General features: G+C 35.5%; 1 protein-coding gene and 1 long non-coding RNA gene across 2 annotated transcripts in view; both read right to left on the reverse strand.

The window, feature by feature from the left end:
• Positions 1-104: 104 nt before the first annotated feature.
• Positions 105-12,257, reverse strand: LOC122141995. The gene is made up of 3 exons (XR_006158268.1): positions 10,000-12,257; positions 8,889-9,574; positions 105-165 (listed from the first exon to the last, which is right to left on the reverse strand). It is a non-coding gene; the product is annotated as an uncharacterized LOC122141995 (long non-coding RNA).
• Positions 12,258-12,443: 186 nt separating this feature from the next.
• The window catches only part of LOC109057224 (protein unc-13 homolog B-like), a 34,305-nt gene continuing 27,065 nt past the window's right edge, over positions 12,444-19,683 (reverse strand). Inside the window, 10 exon segments of the mRNA XM_042757222.1 lie at positions 12,444-12,458; positions 12,460-12,563; positions 12,711-12,803; positions 13,519-13,575; positions 13,708-13,855; positions 14,154-14,225; positions 14,303-14,347; positions 15,176-15,302; positions 15,567-15,713; positions 16,106-16,194. Of these exon segments, the coding sequence (XP_042613156.1) occupies positions 12,444-12,458; positions 12,460-12,563; positions 12,711-12,803; positions 13,519-13,575; positions 13,708-13,855; positions 14,154-14,225; positions 14,303-14,347; positions 15,176-15,302; positions 15,567-15,713; positions 16,106-16,194 (897 nt within the window).

A 19,683-nucleotide genomic window follows, 5' to 3' on the forward strand; every position in this document is an offset into this window, starting at 1 on the left:
TACTTCACAAATTTTAAACTCAAAAAATTAGTGATAAAAGACTTTAGTTTGCTAGTTCTGATGTCAGAGCTGTGCATGTACCTCCTTCTTTCTTCCGCGTGCAGTCTAAGCCAAAGATGAGACATGTCTTTCCTTTCTTCCTTTTCAAGATTAATCATAATTTCTCTGAAAAAGAGAACAAAACACTTGTCTGAGAACTTGTTTCCTTACAGGAAGAATGTGTGAACTGCTTAATGATGATGGTAATTCAAAATGATTTTCAAGCATCATTTGTTTGTGCAAAAGCACCAGTACATCCTGATTTTGAGTTTTTAATGGAGAGACGCAATTGTGGAACACCGTTTATGCAAACAAACAGGAAAGGTAAAGGAAAAGGTAAGGACATGACGTGTGTACCAAGACTCAAACCTGCAACCTTTTGGGTTACAAGTCCGACTACTTAACCATTAGGCCACGACTGCCCCCACAAAGGGACAGTAAAGACAGACAAAATATTGATAGAGTGATCATGAGACACTGAAGACTATAAAATGCAATCCTGTTGAATGTAAAAGTCTTCTTTGAAAAACATTTTTAAAAATCTATGAAAGGTACTGTAACAAATTTTCACACTTTTCCAAATAGAGTTAACAGCACTTATGAAACCTGTCCAACAGACAGAATTCCAGAGTGACCTCAACACAAGAATTAATTACAGAAACCACATGTGTGTATTTAATGTGTGTTTTAAAACACACTGCATACTGTACATGCTAGAGCACCTCTGGAAGAGCTGTTATCCACTGTGGCCACAGCTTGGTTATGCTATCCACATCACTGGAAAAAAAAAAAAACTAGTCATTATGAAAACCAAAAATAAATATTTGACGGTTACAAATCAGTACATGTCCTACTCAAGTTTAATTGGAAGTCTTAAAGGGATAATTTCCCAAAAGTGTGAATTATGTCATCATTTACTCACATTAATGTAGTTTGAAACCAAGATTATATTATTCATAGACCATAAAAGGAGACATTTAACTTAATGTTCAAGCTGCTCTTCCATTCAATGCTAGAAGACAGTGAGGAAATGGACCAAAAAAGCACAGTAAATGTGAAGTTACGTGAAGTGACACAGGGGCGGCGTTTCCGTATGGCAGAGTATGGGCAGTCGCCATACCCTAGACCAGTCAGGTGTGCCGTGGAAAAATCCAAACTCTTTATTACAGGCCTATTTCGTTTATTATCGTTTAAAGATCACTGCTATTGGTCTTCCTTATGTCTGTTTGAGGGTTTTACAAATATTTAACCAATGAAAAGCATTCAAAAGAGCTTGTCAAACTGTCAGGGAAACCTCCTAACTTTATCCTGCCTCCATTCAGAACGAAGCAACGCGAAGCGCACAGCTTGGGACAAGTCTCTGCTTGTCCGCAATGCAAGGGTAAATAATAAATAACTGATGTTTAAATAAATACAACATTTTCTCCACTAAAACACCATGTCTGTAAAGGCTAATGTTTTGTGTGTGTGTGTGTGTGTGTGTGTCAGTGTGTGTGTGTGTTTGAAGTGCAGAGAATAGCTTTTGCAGTCTAGCGCTGATTGTTCACTCCCCCCACCGACAATTCCTGCCAGTACCGAGACTCAAACCCCCACCCCCTACACAGTCTTTACACTGCAAATATAATTTGCAATGGAATGCATAAGACAAAGTCATATTTTTTAATTTTCATTTCACTGTAATCTGTATAATCAACATACACAGTCTTTACACTGCAAATATAATTTGCAATGGAATGCATAAGACCTTTCACACTCTAAATGTTAGTAATGACTGAGCGCAAAAAAAAAAAAAAACACATCTGCATGTACTGACACAGTGACAACACCCAAGCCAAATGTGCAAACTTTGTGAAGTTAATTCTTCATGGCAGCACAAGGTGCAGGGAGTGATTTACATGAAAAGTGACAGAATAGGACAGAAATAAACTGGTTACAGAGAAAAACAGTGCAAGTGGTTGGAAAAAGACAAACACAAGGGGTTCTCTGTGGGAGGGGAAGGGTAAAAAATGACAAGGCCCCGACCACAATATACACACATAAAAAACCACATATGCAAATGTATGTTTGCAAACACGCATGCTACAGGAACACCTGTCAACTGCCACCACAGTAGGGTCAGGCGGTACCCTCACTGTACAGCGAAAAAAAAAAAGTAGTCACTGAGAAAACTAAAATATAAAATGTATTGATACTACTATTTTAATAAATAAAAATATATTACAAACACTTTACGTATGCAGGACGTGCTTAACGAAGTAAGATGTAGAGCGCAAAAAGTAGGCAGAGAAAAGGGGGGAAAGATAAAAAAGTACAAACCACAGAAAGAAAGAGGCAAAACTTTCGGTTTTACTAATCACATACCATAAATCATCCACTCACGCTCTCCCAAGCACACACTTGCCTTGTAAATTCCAATTAAATTTTTTGATTTTGCAGAATTGCAAATTGAATCTGAATTTAAAGTAGAAAAATGAACTGTAATTCAAAGAAAGTTAAAATGCTTGAACTAGTGTCATTTTATGTCCTGTCATTTTATTTTTAATTCCAGTTCAACTTCCTGTGGGCTGCACCTTTGAAAATAATTTCAAACGGGATTAAAAATAGTGATCATTCACATATAAATTCTTAGCTAAAACTGTAATGTTGAATGAATGAATAATTAGTTAGTTAGTTAGTTAGTGTCACTACAATATCTGCCCCATAAAGAATTTAAGGCAGCACCTAGAAAATCCTCACTCAATACACTGAACTTCCTCTCTTTGGAAGGGGAAAACAAATGACTGGCGATTTACAAACACTTGTCTAGAAGTAAAGTGGCAGCGTGTGTGTACGTTTTTCTGAGGGGCTATTGTGTGCCCTCTCTGATTTCCACCTTTTCCCTTTGACACAAAGCCAAAAAAACATTTTAAATATTTTTTTTTTTGGTGTGCTTTCATATGTCCTGTGAAATGTGATTTATCGCCCCATCCTTGGTTGGAGTGCATGCACATGTATGTATGTGTATCTAGGTTATATCTGAGTGAATTCAAGCATACAAAAGGAGTAAGATCCTGTCTCCTGATCAGCTTTGTGTGTCTCAGAATACCCTACATGTCTGTGTGTGTTGCTGGCATGCTCTGGTCACTATTGTTCCACACCACTTCAGATAATCTCCCAGGCCCTGAGGGATATTTTTAAAAACCTACCGACTGTAATCTGGGCCATTAGATAATAGACATCATAAACAGAATCCAAAAGATCATGCAAAAAAAAATATATAATAATATAATATCATATAATATAATATAATATAATATAATATAATATAATATAATATCAATTAATATCATAAATATAAATATAATATAATACAATCATATGAGGTTAACAGTATAAACCCTGATGCACCAACACAAACAATGCAACTCAAACTCAGTCTGGTAAATGGTGAGGGGATGGGGGAAAAAACATTGTGAAATGCAACATTTTGATTAACCGCTGAAAGATCACACAATAGAGGGAAGCGCTAATGACAAACAAGCAAATACTTGTACAATGTATTTCTGCACAGACTGGGGAGAACAGCTAAAAGAAAAGGCTTGCAACAGCAAGTGTGACACAACACGGTAATAACAAAAAGAGTGAATACATTACCATACATTAAAGTATTGATATATTATACAACATTCAAATTTAATCATTTAAACTGTACTGTACTGTAAGTCTGTCAGTGTCTGTTTCAGTCTAGAATCCCGACTGGACAACACGATGCTTATGAAGGTTACCAGATGCATCTTAAGGACCGATTAAACATGAAGCGACTTGCAGCAGGATTCCTCAGAATACAGTAATTCACAAATGACAAAATACAATCACGAGATGACAGCAGATCAGTGCTGGGGGAGATTCTTTGAAACTGCTGTTTGTCATGTTGCAAGATATGTGTAAGTAAGAATAGTTCAACTACAGCTACATTTTAATAGTAGTTCGTTAAACTACAGGCTATTAACAAAAGTTAGCCTACCAAACAACATAAGCGGTTTTAGCCAATAGCTTTTATAGTATCATATCAAAATTTAGATATAAAAATAGCTATTAATAATATAATCATATATTATGTTTATTGATACTAGCTTATTATATGTATTAATATCATAATATAATTAATATATTAATATTTGATATAATATTTTATTATTTTATGTTTAAAATAATAAACAATGCAAAATATTATATTCAGATATTTACATGAACCACCCAAATGAACTGATTCCCCTGATTAAAAACAGGCGCTCTAATGCTACACATAAAAAAAGATAGAAAAGGATTCTAGGAGAGTGTATGCTTTAGTTTATTCAGCTGTAAAGTTCTGTGAGCAATGCAGAGTAACAAAAATAGTGATCAGGCCTGTTTCTAGGCATAGGAAAGCTAGGTGGTCGCCTAGGGTGCCACCAGCAAGAGTTGCGCTGTCATTGCTGCATGCAAATTTTTGCATTTGGAGTGCTCAACAACACCGTTAGGTCAATGGGTTCTGTCAGTGCTTTGGTAAAGTAATGCTTTTTTTTTTTTTTTGCCATGCAATAAAGCTAAGTTCAAAGGTCAATTTAAAAGTATTGGTACTGTAAAAGTGCACAAAATGAATATTTGTTAAAGCAGGTTGCCCGTTCGAGAAATTTTTTTGGCCGTCGAGAGAAATGCTGCAAAACAGTCCATAAGGTGTGCATTTTCCACCAATGCTTTGTTAAAGGATCAGTGTGTTGTGTAATATTCTCATATAAAATTTAACAGCTAATTATAAAATATTGCTATAGTAAAATCTCCTAATTCAATCAAGACATCCTTTATTAAACCGCTTTATTAAATTTAATGCATCCTTACTGAATTTGCTGAATTTATTCATTCACTTCTAGTTTACACGTCAATGAGCAACAAAGGAATAAGAAGCTGGATTCTGATTACTTTTATGTGTCTGACCAGGCTTATGTAGTTTGGGGTAACAAAGGGTTTTATAGGTTTGACTAAAATAATGAAAAAACAGACCGTTTAAATCAATGTTTCAATAACAACAAAACAAGATAAAAACAAAAAGTAGTCATTCATGATTTTTTAAACATGTATCCAAATGTAATAAAATGTATTGAATGAATTGGGATTTCTCCTTTAGGGCGTCAAAATGGCTAGAAATGGTCCTGATGGTAATGCAGCATTTTATTACTTTTTATATGAAAAATGTAGCTTGTTTCTTCGGGAAAAAGCTAAACTACATCGCTAGTTAGTTACTTCCCAGCACCACTGCTGATGCCTGCTTAATGTTTAATCTTATAAAAAAAGTAACCTTTATACAAATATTTGGGTTAACCAGATGTTTTTTTTTTTCCCCAAAATTGGCTAACAAAACGTTTCCCTTGAAAATGTTTTTCTTTAAGTTATGCAAACATCATGTCACACGCAAGACTGAAACAGGTCTGGAACATTAGCTATCTTTGAGTTAATCTTTAAATATATCAAAGTGTTCCTCAGACATGTAAACCATGTAAAAACTCATCCACCGAGTTTCAGGAAGTCTGAAAGCTCACTCTGAATCAGAGCTACAGAGGCAAAGATAGCTAAGACTAAAAGAGAGATTGATTTTCCCTGTAGTTTACATATTAATGGCTACTGAAGGAATGTTGTTCAGATAGTGCTCATCCAGCACTAACGCACTGGAAAAGTACAGGAAAACCTCTTAAGAACATCTTGTAATACATTAAAGGCCAACAGCATCATCTCTACCAAACCCATCCTGAAGCAGACCCTTTACTAAATGTCTGTTTAGTGAGTTACAGGCAGAAAAAAAAAGTGAAGTGTGCCACTGTTGCAGTGGGATTTCATCATTTCCTCAGCTTCACTCAGGGTGTGCAGGAAGCATGCTGACTGAGTCAGGCAAAGGCGGGCATCATGGGGAGAGCCATACGATGGGCAGCTGAAGCTAAAGAGCAATGTTCAAGGTTAAAAATCTCACTGGAGATATACACCTGGGGCTAAAGATGTCACATTAACTTGGTGTGAATTGAATTTGTAAACGTCCCAGTGTGGAATTCTTGGCATTTATGGGCCTATGATGGAGATCTGACTAATGGTGACAGCTAAGAATTGTTTCAAGTACTTTTTCTAGCATTTTATATGTGGCTGCTTACTGGCCCAGGTCAAAGTAACACATCCAAAACTCCACCACAACACTACGACATCATAAAAAACAGCCACTATTTATCTTAAGAACTAGTCTGACCAACTAGCAGTCAGCCAAGGAGTAAATGGTCTTACTTTTTCGGATTCAAATTAGGCCAATCTACACTAGGACCATTCTTAAAGAAACAAAATAGATAAACTAAATTAAACTTGTTTAAGACATGTCTATGCAGTTTATGCAACTGATCACTGGTATCTATGTACTCTACAGTTCAACTCCTTCCTTCAATGCAGGTCTATGGGTCTTTTTTTTTTCTTCCATCCGCCATACTTTTATCACCACAGATGTCTAGCTATTCTTTACATGGCTGCATGGTTTGAGTCACCTTAAATGGTGTGAGACAATTTACATGCAAAATTTAATGCTTAGAGCTGTTAGTCATAACCTCTAACTCAACCTATGAGAAACAGTAAGCATGATAGTGGTGCTTTCCTAACCAAGTGTGACTAATAATATGATGTCATACTGGTTGTGACATGCTGCTGTCCCTCTTCTATTGTTAGTGTTATTTTTAACAGTAGTTTATTCTTCAGTTTTTGTTATCCTTGCTAGCAGCTTCACTGTTATCACAATACAACAGAATTTGAGGAACTCAGTTACTTCTGTTTTATCCGTTTTTACTGAAATCCCCTCATGGGATTAAAACACTGAACAACTAAACTAAACTTCCTTTTCTACTCGTGTTACACTTATTCATACTGAAACATAGTTTGTGTGTGGTTTAAAAAAAACAAAAAAAACGAAATTTTTTTTTTAAAAAAACTATAGCCTTAATTGAATTTGCTTGCGTTTGAACACCACACCAATATACATATTTTCATAAATAAATAAATCAATAAGATAAAACAAAGTAAAGTAAATGCAAATTAATAATAATAATAATAATAATAGTAAAGAAAAAATGTCTTGTAAATGCATTAAAGCGATAAATCACAACTAAATAGAAAAACTATAAGACAAGAGCTGATGAATAATTTAGCCAATCCTTACAACGGCACTCAGGTATAGCAAAAGGAGGAGATGACTCTTTTTACCAGATAAAGGCATGTAATTTCTAATGACCTTTTAATTATTTATCAATTAACAATAACAGGCAGGCAGAGAGATAAATATATCTGATCAGACAGAGGCTGCTGTGTGTTGTCACTGCTTTATTTGACAGTGGGTTATATGGGCCACTGGAGGAACTCAGGGTCAAGCTACAGTCACAGATATACACAAAGCCATCATACACATTACACAGCCCATGACAAACTCCTGAACCTGAAGAAAGCCAGAATTCGGAATGTACTAAACAAGTCTTGAGAATATGTTTCAGTACAAGACAAACATTCTTGCTTGATTTTCCTTGCTTGATTTTTGAAAGAGTATGTGATCAACAGAACTAAATATTCACCAAAAACATACAATACATGTTCCAGTTAGAACCAAATAGAACCAAAGGCGATTAATAGGCTTTGGCAATGACTATGTAGAGTTATACTGTACTCTATGTACTGGTCTTTCAAAAAGCCCCAAAAACAAACAATGGAATATTATATATATACACACACTACCATTCAAAACTTTGGGGTTGGCAAGATTTTTTTAAAATGATTTTGAAAGAAATCTCTTATGCTTAGCAAGGCTGCATTTAATTATATATAATACAGCTTAAAAAGTAATGATGTGAAATATTATGTATTTTGCTACATTTTAAAATGTACTTTATTCCTGTGATTGTAAAGCTGAATTTTTAGCAGCCATTACTCCAATAAAACAATATAATATGATAATTTGATGCTCAAGTAATAATTTTTTTTAAACTTATTATCACATTTGAAAAAAGTTGTTCTACTTAATATTTTTGTGGAAACAGTGATACATTTATTTAGCATGCATGATACATTTAACATTGGATTCTCTTTCTTTTTTCACTTTTCAATCTAAGTAATAACATCCTTGCTGACAACTTTATATCCCCAGACTAAACAGACAGATTACTATATACAGTATAAACATCCTGAGCAGTTCATCCATAGAGACCCCAGACTAAACAGACAGAAGTAGGTTTCAAGTATATTACACTAAAATCCTGCCAAAATTAAGATGCCTTCAGGGAGTTACATTGAGAAACATTTAATCTTATCACTATTGTAAAAAAAAATGTAATTCAAGTATCCATTATGTAGTTTTTTTTGTTGTTTTTTTTATACAAACTTTGTCACAGAATAACAAAAGCACAGCATTGGTTTAAATCAGTTTTCACATGGTGTTAAAGTATATTTTCACGAGAGCTAAACCATGTGTGCTGTATATATCTCTGACAGCTGACTGATTTGAAGGTTGTATAGTCCATAAGAAAGCAAATTTCAAAACACCTCAACTTTCTTAGTCTAGTTTTGATACCTAATATACTTGTGCAGAAGGCAACGATTACCAAAACTCACCCTCAAGCTGTGTATTACTTGAACCTCTCACTCTTCCCACCCACTTTTGAGACTGCTGACAGATGAAAAAAAGAAATAAAAAAAAGAACAACTTTTTCACACTTACACCCATTATTTACTTCCTGTGTTTTCTAGGACTGTCTGTTAAATTCCCCTCTACTGACCTTGATCTCTAGCTGCACCCCTAACACCTTAACCCTCAGGATTCTTACCGTAAGTGTCCTACGGTGACATCGTAGTGCGTGTAGGTCTAGTGTGGGACTTATTTCTCCATCCAGAGATCGCCAAAAAGTCAGCTAAAGAGTCTCCTCCTCTTTGTCTTGCCCTCTTATTTTCTCTTTCTCCTCCTCCTTTCTCCTGTTTCTCAGTCTTCCATCTGCTCTCACTTTACGATGATGGGAAACAGTGAGAGCAGGCATCCATCCTAGACTCATTCACACACGTGCACACACACACAGACTGACCCCACCACACAATCAAGATAAACAAGGAAGAGAGGCGGCAACTTGCAGTGCTCTCTTGCGTTACTCTTTCTTGTTCCACTCTTGTGACAATTTATCTGCGGTAACATTTACTCTTGGTCTTCCGGTGTAATAAACTCAGATCGTCAAACTTTTGTTAAGATCTCTATACATTTCACAGTCTCTCTCTCTCTCTCTCTCTCTCTCTCTATCAGCCACTTACTTGCTAGAAACGTATCGATTTCCTGCACACCAAAAAAGGAAGCAACCCTTTTTCCCCCCTCATTCCTCTAACCACTGACAAAGTACAGCAGTACTGAGCATGTTCACTATGACCACAAGGCCACACACAGACTAAATACACACGATATACACATTTACTTAACCATCTAAACAAGGACTTCCATTTTTTATATAAAGCTAATTATAATCAGTTGCTTACATTATATATATACACACACACACACACACACACAGAGAGAAAGAGAGAGAGAGAGAGAGAGAGAGAGAGAGAGAGAGAGAGAGAGAGAGAGAGAGAGAGAGAGTGTACTTACTGTCATTACACACTTTTCCATGTATCCGATTCTCAGCGTATTTATAGTAAACATTTATAAAACTAACAATGTTTATCCATACTTGACATAAAAAAATTGAATGGACCAATGACCCTAAACTGCCCTAAAAGGCAGAAGTGAGAGAATCTGAATGTGACGATACCAAAATAGCTTTAGTTAGGAGGTGAAAAACTATTTGCCTCAAAATCAATGACATTCACTACCGTTTAAATATACATATTCCACATCAAAATGCACCAACATTAAATGCAAATAAGTGATCTGCATTATACAGAAATGAGTCTTACCTCTGTTTCATTGATTTTTTAAAACATATCACCTCTTTAAAGGCAGAGGTCAATGGAGTGAAACAGCCTGGTGGTTTTAAACAACAACCTGGACCAGGCTGAACCTGCCATATCTGGATCAGACTCCTCTAGAGGAACTTCTAAAGAGAGAAAGAACACTAAAAAAATGACATGCTTCTGCTGTTAAATACTGAAGACGAAAGAAGAGAGGAAATGATTTAGGAGGAACGACAGTCATATAGAAAGTTAAAAAGAGCGAGAGTAGGTTTTACAACCACAGATATACAGTATGCATCAGAATCAGATGAGATCAAGATCAGAATGACACATTAAATTCATTAATTAATTCATAAATCATTTATAAATAAATTCAGAACATGGATTCAATCTGCAAACTCCTCCACAGTTGCAAATACATAAATAGCTTTCCACATAATGACAAAACATAAATAAAACATATGTCCAAAAGCTGGAATTTACAAGAAATACATGCACATGTGGTAGTCTACTTTACAGATTGTTTTTACATCTGTTTGATTGTGCATATATTACAAACAAAACAAACTATAATTCCATTACACCTCAAAAAAGAGCACATACAAACTACTTGGCACAAAGTAAACAAGGTTTCATACAGTACATCCCTTCTCATTGGCTGGCACTACTGGTTGGTCTATATTTGTCTTTTTTTTTTTACTTGCGAATGTATCAGTTTTGAGACACCCATAAACAAGCTAGAGGGAAAAATCATGATCATTGAAGCATTTGGTGTGGTTGAAGTCGACAAAAATGAATGCATTGAAGGTATCACAGATAAGATTTCTGGAACACATCAGTGATCAAGACTAATAGAGAAAAGTGTATGTCTAAATGTGCATATCTGTGCCTGTCAATCAAAGAATAGGTAGAATAGACCACTCCCCCAGCCATTACACTCCTCCCATTCAGAAGGCCACAGAGAACATGTGTTATGAGCCCACAGACTCATGGTTTGGCAAAACCCACGCATTTTTTGTTCTCACAATGTTACTGATACCTTTCATTACAATGTGCTTTGAATAACTGTGAAGTAATAGTTCTGCTTTTCTCTTCTCACAGGGCTCCCACAATGTTTAACCAATACATTTCAGTGACCTTTCCAGCTGTTTAATAAACTATATAATTTTGTAAACAATTTTGCAAAAATTCAGAAACTGCACTTAGCAATTTCTAACCAACAAATTGTTTTAATGCTGACTTTAAGTTTTTTTTTAATTTGTATTATTATTATTATTTCCAGGACTTTTACAGTCATTTGAATGCCTATATAATATTTGTAAAAAAAAAAAAAATAAATAAAACCCACAAATAAATTTCTAGCCAACAAAATATTTTCGTGCTCAGTTAAAGATTTAATTTGCATACCTTTTCCAATCATTTAATTAACTAGATATTATATGTAAAACAAAAATGCAGAGACTGCACTCATAAATATCAATTGCGAGCCAACAAAATATTTTAGTGCTGATTTAAGATTTTTTTTTTATTATTGAATTTTCAAGTTGTTTGGTTAACTAGATGATTTTTGTAAAACACAAATGCAGAGATTACTAGCCAATTCAATATTTTAGTAATTACTTTTTAGGATTCTATTAGTTTCCATAACTTTTCCTTGATATTTCCAGATTTTCCATGACCGTGGGAACACTATTCTCAATGCTAGCACTCATTTTGTGAGTAGTTGCCCATCATGAAGAGTGATGCAAAGCCAGTCAAACAGTTAAGTGACTCTTAAGGCTCTGAATAAACATACACAATTTTATAAACAGTGTAGGTCCTTAGTTTGTGAATGCTTGTGTGTCTGTCAGTCTTTTCATTTGTCTCGTACTCAGTTACTTCTGTTTAAATCAGTCCACTTTAATCCTAATGATAAATTGAAGAGTTCAATCTTGAGTTTCATCTTCATCTCCCTTCTTCAGCAGGCCTGGTCTCAGATTTTAGTTTGACAAACTCTTTGGCAACCTCATCAGTTGAGCGTTGAGAGAGGATTCGTAGTGCGGTGGTCCGGGTTTCATCGATGTTGATACGAGGGCCCAAGGGGCACCAGCACACGCAGCTTTTCCGGTCTGCTATGTCACGCAGCTGCAGTACTGCGATCCCGACCACCCGGTCCGCACGACCGAAACAATAATCCTTTACCGTTATTTGAATCTCATAGCAGTCCAGACTCACGCCTTTACCCAACACACTGAGATTAAAATAAAGGAGGGGGAAATGTACAAATGAGTGGACCATTCTCAGTAATATGTTATTTGTTGTTGTAATTTTTTAATACATGTTTAACTGCCAGTAAGCACTAGTATCTATCTTATAGAAAATGTCAGTGTTAAAAAACACCAAATAAACTAAAAAATTAAAACCCACAATTTAAATTCCACTCCATACTTTGCATTCCAACTTTTTTTTTAACTATCTGTTTCTTAACTTTCGTTTCTTCTCTGTGAGCTGTGGGCCGACCAGGTTAACTTCCACAAATGGACGAAACATCCCTGAGGTCTGCCATTTCATGTCATTTACTGCAATCACTGGAAGAGAAAGAGATAAAGAGTTCATAAAAAGACACCAGGGTTTTTTTTTTCCAGCATGAAGACTTGATTAAATCATCATCTCACCAGACACTTAAATGCACAGATAAAAGTCCTAAATTTAGCTCTTCTTTGCTTTAGTCTCACCTCTGACACCGAGTTTTTGCTCAGTGTTCCCAGCGGGGGGCGACAAATCCAGCTGAATCACCGCCTCCCCAATCAGCCGCTCAATCCCAGAGCCTGTCAATCAAGCCACTTCATTTTACAAATATTGTATTTTCATCATGTTACAGTCAAACATATGCATTTTTTTACACTTCATGCTTTGATTGTGGTTCAAAATATGGAATTCTATTGAATGGATTTTAATAAAATTTAGTAAAATGTGCCAGTGGTAGCTTAGGCGTTATTATATAACCTAAAATATTTCAGAAATAATTATGTAATGTGCAAAGGATTTGTTGGAATAGAAATGCATTTTTCCTAAAATGCTAAAATTTTTCTAAGGCATTAGTGAGTCAATTTTGAAAAATTATTTGGTGCCACCACTTTCCTTTATATATACACACACTACTGTTACAAAAAGATTTCTATTTTAAACAAATGCTGCTTTTTTAAATGTGAAAAAAAAAAAAATCACAATAAAAAAAAAATAATAATAATAATAATAACAATAATAATAATGACACAACCGATTTCGACACTTATAATAATAAGAAATGTTTCTTGAGCCACAAATGTGACACTGAAGACTGAAGTATAGGGCTGCAGAAAATTCTATATATATATATTTTGTTCAATTTATTATTAAAATATATTATTTTTAACATTATTTTATTTATTTATTTATTCTGTTTTCCCCTTCATTTCCTTATTTCTTCATTTAATTCACTAGAGAGAGAGAGACTGTTCCTAGCCCTTCAAAGAGTCAAGGATGAACAAATCTTCGGCCCACCTCTGTCAGGTCGAACGTTCTCCTTGGGGGTGATCCTGATGCCCATACCATTTTGAACTGCAAGAAGAAATTTCATTTTAAAAATATATGAGTCTTGCAAATGTCACATAATTTATACAGATGTGTGGCCATGTGCAAGGGTTGATAAAAGTCAGCACCTGAACATGTGGGCAAGTGTATGTATCTCACCCTGAGCATGTTGTGTTGTCACAAACGCCTTGATAAGAGCATCTGTGGTCTGTGTATATAGGGAGAGAGCATAGCGCAGTGATGACAGCTCAGGGCTCTTCTCCAGGTATGCTTTTTTTAAACCGTTCCCACCAGCATGGAAGAAGAGCTACCCAGTAGCAGGTTAAAGAGAGAGAGAGAGAAAATTACCATGAATTTCCTTCTGCAAAAGGTGCTGAAAAGAAATTACAGTACGTGTGAAAAGGCATGCTTGTGGTGAGCAGCTTTCTCAGACTGTTTCAGATTCTCTCTCCTTCCCACACACTTTAATGACGCACCGATCCCAAGAACACAAACACTCAGTGTGCAATGTGTTGACTTGGTGTGAAAGTTCTGTTTTTAAGCAGACAGCCAACACTTTTAACGTGTTGTAACTCAGCAGGCATGCCATATCCACCATCACACACCTTGATTGAATCCAGTGCTGCCTCCACGATCACACATTGCCTTGGTGACAAACTTTTTGGCTCCACCCCTCCCTATAAAGAGAGATGCATTAGCTACACCCACTGCATTAGGCTATAGATTATATGTTTCAAGTAATTATGGTTAACACCTTTAGTTTAGACAGTTCCTTAGCAGCAGTAAGAAGCTGAACTCCCTAAAAAAAAAGAAAAACAATATTTCAAACCTCTGCCTGCCAGTATTAGCTAAAAAAAAACATTCTATTATTAACAGCCTAAATGTCAAAAGTGTGTTAACTTCAGAAAGGCCATTATGGTCATGTTGTCTACTCTAGTGCAAGACATTTTTCTCCTTATTTTAACAACTTGCCATAAACAGCGCAGATGCCATCTCAAGTTAAAAATAGTTTTAACTTTAAAACACTGCAGAAATTGCAGCCATGACAACTAATACCACAAGTGACCACCAGTTAGAAAATGACTGTGTCAAAAATAAAAAAAAATTAAAATGAGGCTCATTTTAAAAATAAAAAACATGATCAAATAAAATAATAGCTCTCTTTCTGGCATGTTTTCATTTTGAGGAAAAGTTATGGAATTATTGTTTCAATTGTTCATGATCAATCACCACCGTCACGTCTTGTTGATCATGTTTTGTCAAAATCTCTTTTTTTGCAAATGCAAAATGCTGCAATAAAACAAATTTAAAATAAAAACTGAAAAAAAGAAAAAAAAAAAAAATAACACAAAAGGTAAAGTCAGGAAACTGAAGAAAACTTATTCAATTATTGTGTTTTCATGATTGATCATCGCCATCATTTCTGAGTGATTGAGTACTGTAGTCATTGATATCCCTAGATAGTATACTAACACTGACAATTGAAATAACAATAATAAAAACATTGATAATGATATGATGTTCTGAGAGCAGGGGCCGAGAATCATAATACTGTTTGTGACATGAAATTAGTTTTTAAGTGTCTAACACTGAACATCATGTGTATGTTTCCTGTAAAATAACTCACTATATACTGTCGCTGGCTCTGAGGTAACACGATTGTTTTCTCCATGCAGATCAGAACATTCCTCCAGAGGTCCTTTAGCACTCGCTTCAACACAGTCTTGTCACATATGTCTGCAAAGATGCTGAGGCTGCAACACACATCGCAAACAGACACGTGTATGTACATATTACATTTGGCAGTCTGGGGAATTTCCCTGGGCAATTTGTGAGTTACAGTACAGTTCAACTGATGACAGGCTATTATTTCACTTTTTTCTGCTCTTTTATAGAATACCAAGTGTGCCAAGAAACAGAAATAGGCACACATGGAGACCCTTAGTGTGGCAAAATTGACAAGTGATCTGAAACTGAACTGGTCTAAAAGCAACTAAAGGAAGTTGAGTTGAACTGACTTTGTGTCGAGGAACTCCATGAGCGGCCGCAGTGCGTTGTCTGCATCAGCCTCTGCTGTGTTACGAGTGTTCTGATTTAGAGGTCCTTTAATCTGATACAGGATCTCTGCCATCTGACGCACACATGCATTCATACGGGCCTGGAAACTATATACATATAGAGAGAGCGAGAGGGAGATAGGAATGGTATGGGGGAAAAAAGTGCATAATTCAATGATTCAAAATTAGGCCAACAAACAAGATGACAATGATAATGGCACTATTTCCAAAATAGATTTTTCTGTAGCGTTTTTAAAAAAATCATGATTATATTGTATTCATATTTGTTTATAGATGCATTCAAAATGATTCAAAATAAAAAAAATAATCAAATAAGATTTTTTAGAATTCAATTTAAAAAAATGAAACGAACAAAAACAAAGAATAGTGATTTCTGAAAGAGATATTATGACAAAGGTGACATTTATAAGCAGAACACTCTTACAAACATTGCAATAATGATATTCAGATGAAATTCAGGCTCAGAAAATTAAGTTTACCTCTTGGCAAACATGCCACTCAGGTTATCCAGAACAGAATTAAGCTTCCCTTGCAGGTCATTGAGGATATCTGCAGCCTCTGAGTCAAGCTGTTGAGAGCAACACACACACACACACACACACACACACACACACACGGAAAGAAGTGTTAGTTTAATAGAAAATATCAAACTTAAACTAGGCAGAGGCCCGGAAAGGCAAGGAGAGAATGTAGGGGGGGAAAAATTACAATGTCTGTCATGGTTCTGCAAGTGCATCAGCATCAGGGAAGTGAAACAAATTGGAAACATTCTCTATTAAAGACGTTTTCCACGGTAAGAAAAGTTTTTAGCAATACACCTGTCAGATCCAACAAACAGCTTAATTAAAGCAGGTGTAAAAAATACCAAAACAAAGAGTGGAGAAGTCACGTTTTCATTCCCATAATGAACAATAGTAACATTTGTTCATTCAGTTTAATACTGCTGAGGAAGATCAATTAAAACACACAATATCGACAGTAAGGGATACAGATTAGATTCTGACAATCAGGGTGGTAGAACAGAGAAAACTTTTAAGTAGATTTTGTTTGCTTTCTGTCTTCAATCCTACCGCTATTCAAAGACCAAAAGCCCCAATAAAACTTTTACTTTTTTTTTAAAGAAGAGCATCTTTATACCTTATTTGTATATCCCTAAGAAAGTGGCCCCAAAAAGTATTTGGAAACTTGAACCACAATGTATGAATGTCACTGTGATAACGTATCAAATCGAGTGCTATTATTTTAAAGAAAGTGAAATATGTTAGTTTTACATATTAACAACAGATATACTTTTATTTGGACCATTTCTGGTTGTAAAATTTAGTGAAAATTGTTGCATTTTTAATTGTGGCTTAAGTGAACAAATACACTGGAGATCAAAATTAGAGAACAATATATAAACACTTCATTTTTATTTTCATTAATACTATTATCCCTGAATTGACTATGTAATTGGCATGATAAATTTTAACTGACTAATAATAAATTGTCATATTTGATATTATTCTGACTTACTCTCAAATTATTTTCTAGATTAAGTGAAGGTGTATGTTTCCACAAATCTGCATCCAGGATTTAGTACATACTAGGTCTGAGGTTAGATGGATCATGGTGCACATCGTGTGGGATGCTAGATTTCTGACTAACTGCTTGACTTAATTCAAAGGTATGCAGCTATTTTAAAGGTATGCTACCTATTGTATGCAGCCGCATTAATTATGGGATTTTCCAGAGATTTTTAGTTGGGTTTAGGTCAGGACTTTGGGCAGGCCATTTCATTATTTCAATGTTCTTAGCTTCAAGAAACTGATTTATCCATTTTGTAGTGTGACGGGGACATCGTCTTGCATGAAAATTGCAGGCCGACTGGGAGATGCTTGCAGGGAAGGTACTGAACGTCTCTGAAGGAGGTTCTGATAAACATCTGCATTCACCCTGCCATGTAGCTGCATAAGAGGCCTAACTCCTGCAGCAGAAAACATCCCCCAAACCATGACGCTTCCTCCTCCACCTTTCACTGACTTCTTTACACATTTGGGATTAGGTCTTTCCCCAGTTTGAACTTTGGGCCAGTTCTCCTCTGTCTACACAACATGCTCCTAAGCAAAGGTCTAGCCTTTTGATTCTTACTGCTGATGAGAGGCTTGGTCACTGCAGAATGCGCTTTCAGCCCGACTTCTCTTAAACATGCCGAGACAGATCCATTCCCTGTTCAGCGCTGAACTCGCAAGCAATTCCAGCTGCAGTGTTGAACCAATTCCCCATTGAGAGTCTCCACATTATCCTGTCCTCTCGTGCATTTGTCTTACATAGACGACCAGCCTTTTGGGGGGAGTTGAATTAGAGTCATTGTAAAGCTGCTATATTTGAGAAATCACAGATTTGGAATGACTAACTTCTCTTGCAATGGCCTAAAGGGTCATCCCTATGGTCTTCATCTGGAGAACCTCCTGTCACCTTAGAGCAGCCCGCCATCTTGCAATTTCATTGACAATTGGAGGAATGCTGCCAGTTAAATAGGGTTGGTCATATAATTAAGGAAATTAGCACCAGGTGCCAAACTAACACCACTTACTTGGAGGTATCTGCAAGTGCTCTCTAATTTAGTTATTTTTCAAATATCCCATTTATTTTTTATTTTATTTTTATTTTTTTACTGTGCTTAAAAATACAATTAATTCATGAAATATGCTTAAAAACTGCCCTTCTACTCCTGTTAGGATAACTTCAAATAGGACTAAACATTGACCTTGAAATTTAGGATTTTAATTTTGATCTCCACTGTACTTGTGGACTTGCACTTAAGCCAATGAATGCACAGAACTAATCATAAATGGATGTTTTTTTCTGAAATGTTTATTTGCACTATGCTATCACAGTGATAGGAAAAGAGAAGAGATAGCCAGGCTTCTATCAAAACAACACAACAGTCTCACTCACACACACACACACACACACACACACACTCACATACACCCATGATGATTATCGCACCTTTTTGTGTTGACTGTTGCCTCTTTACTGAGGGACAGATTGAAAATAACACAGAGAAAAAAAAGAAAAGGCACAGAGAGAAAAATGATACAGCTGAGCAAATCCTCAATGGCACTGATGCTTCTGAATGTTAGAATTGAGATTAAACTGCAAGAGAAACACCACAAACCTCTTTCCCCTTATCTTTGGACTGAATAATAAAAAAATATACAGAATAAATAAAATGGGGAAAACATTCAAACTCAATTTTAGTCTGACAGTACTGAGGTCTAATCTACTCTCTGTCTAAGAACACATTCACACAATCAGTGTTTGGCATTGACAATTGTATTTAGTCATCACAGCGGACACAAAGTTAAATAAACTGAAGTCCAATAGCGACTGGATCTTAAAGCTCCAGATGACACAGCTCATATCACTATCTCACAAAACATTGTGTCTGAGTCTTACTGGCTATCATATTGTGTAATGTGTATTAAATGATGGACAACTTGGTTAGTGTGATTATGTTCACACAGTGCTGGTTTGTGAATTCAGTTAAGTCCACAAAAGTGCAGGTGTCAGTAAGATTCTGTAAAAAGGTTTTTGAAAGTCTCTTATGCTCACCAAGGATGCATTAAATTGATCAAAAATACAGTAAAACAGTAATATTGTGAAAAAGTAATTTTTTTTTTTATTTTAATGTATTTTAAAATTTAATTTATTCCTGTGATGGCAAAGCTGAAATTTCAGTAAATTACATTAAGTGGGTGGTTTTCGTAAGTTATGGGTCGGGTAATGAATAATCTGTTCATTTTGTTGTGACCGTGCATGTTCATCTTTTCAGTCCTTAACATATGTCTGTGATACAAATACATAGTTTGGTGAATGAATGCTTTTTGTTTCCTATACAGTGTCTATGTGTCTGTCACATGACGAAGACTCAAAGACCAAAAGACGCAGAAGAATTTATCGTTTGGTTGCATTATAATGATTTTCTAAATCAGAATATGATTAAAGATTGTATATGTGCATGGTTTGTGTGGATTTTGGCCATTGAAAATTTGACCTTTTAAATTACCTA

The sequence above is a fragment of the Cyprinus carpio genome, chromosome A5 (genome assembly GCF_018340385.1).
Source record: "Cyprinus carpio isolate SPL01 chromosome A5, ASM1834038v1, whole genome shotgun sequence".
NCBI classification, from domain to species: domain Eukaryota; kingdom Metazoa; phylum Chordata; class Actinopteri; order Cypriniformes; family Cyprinidae; genus Cyprinus; species Cyprinus carpio.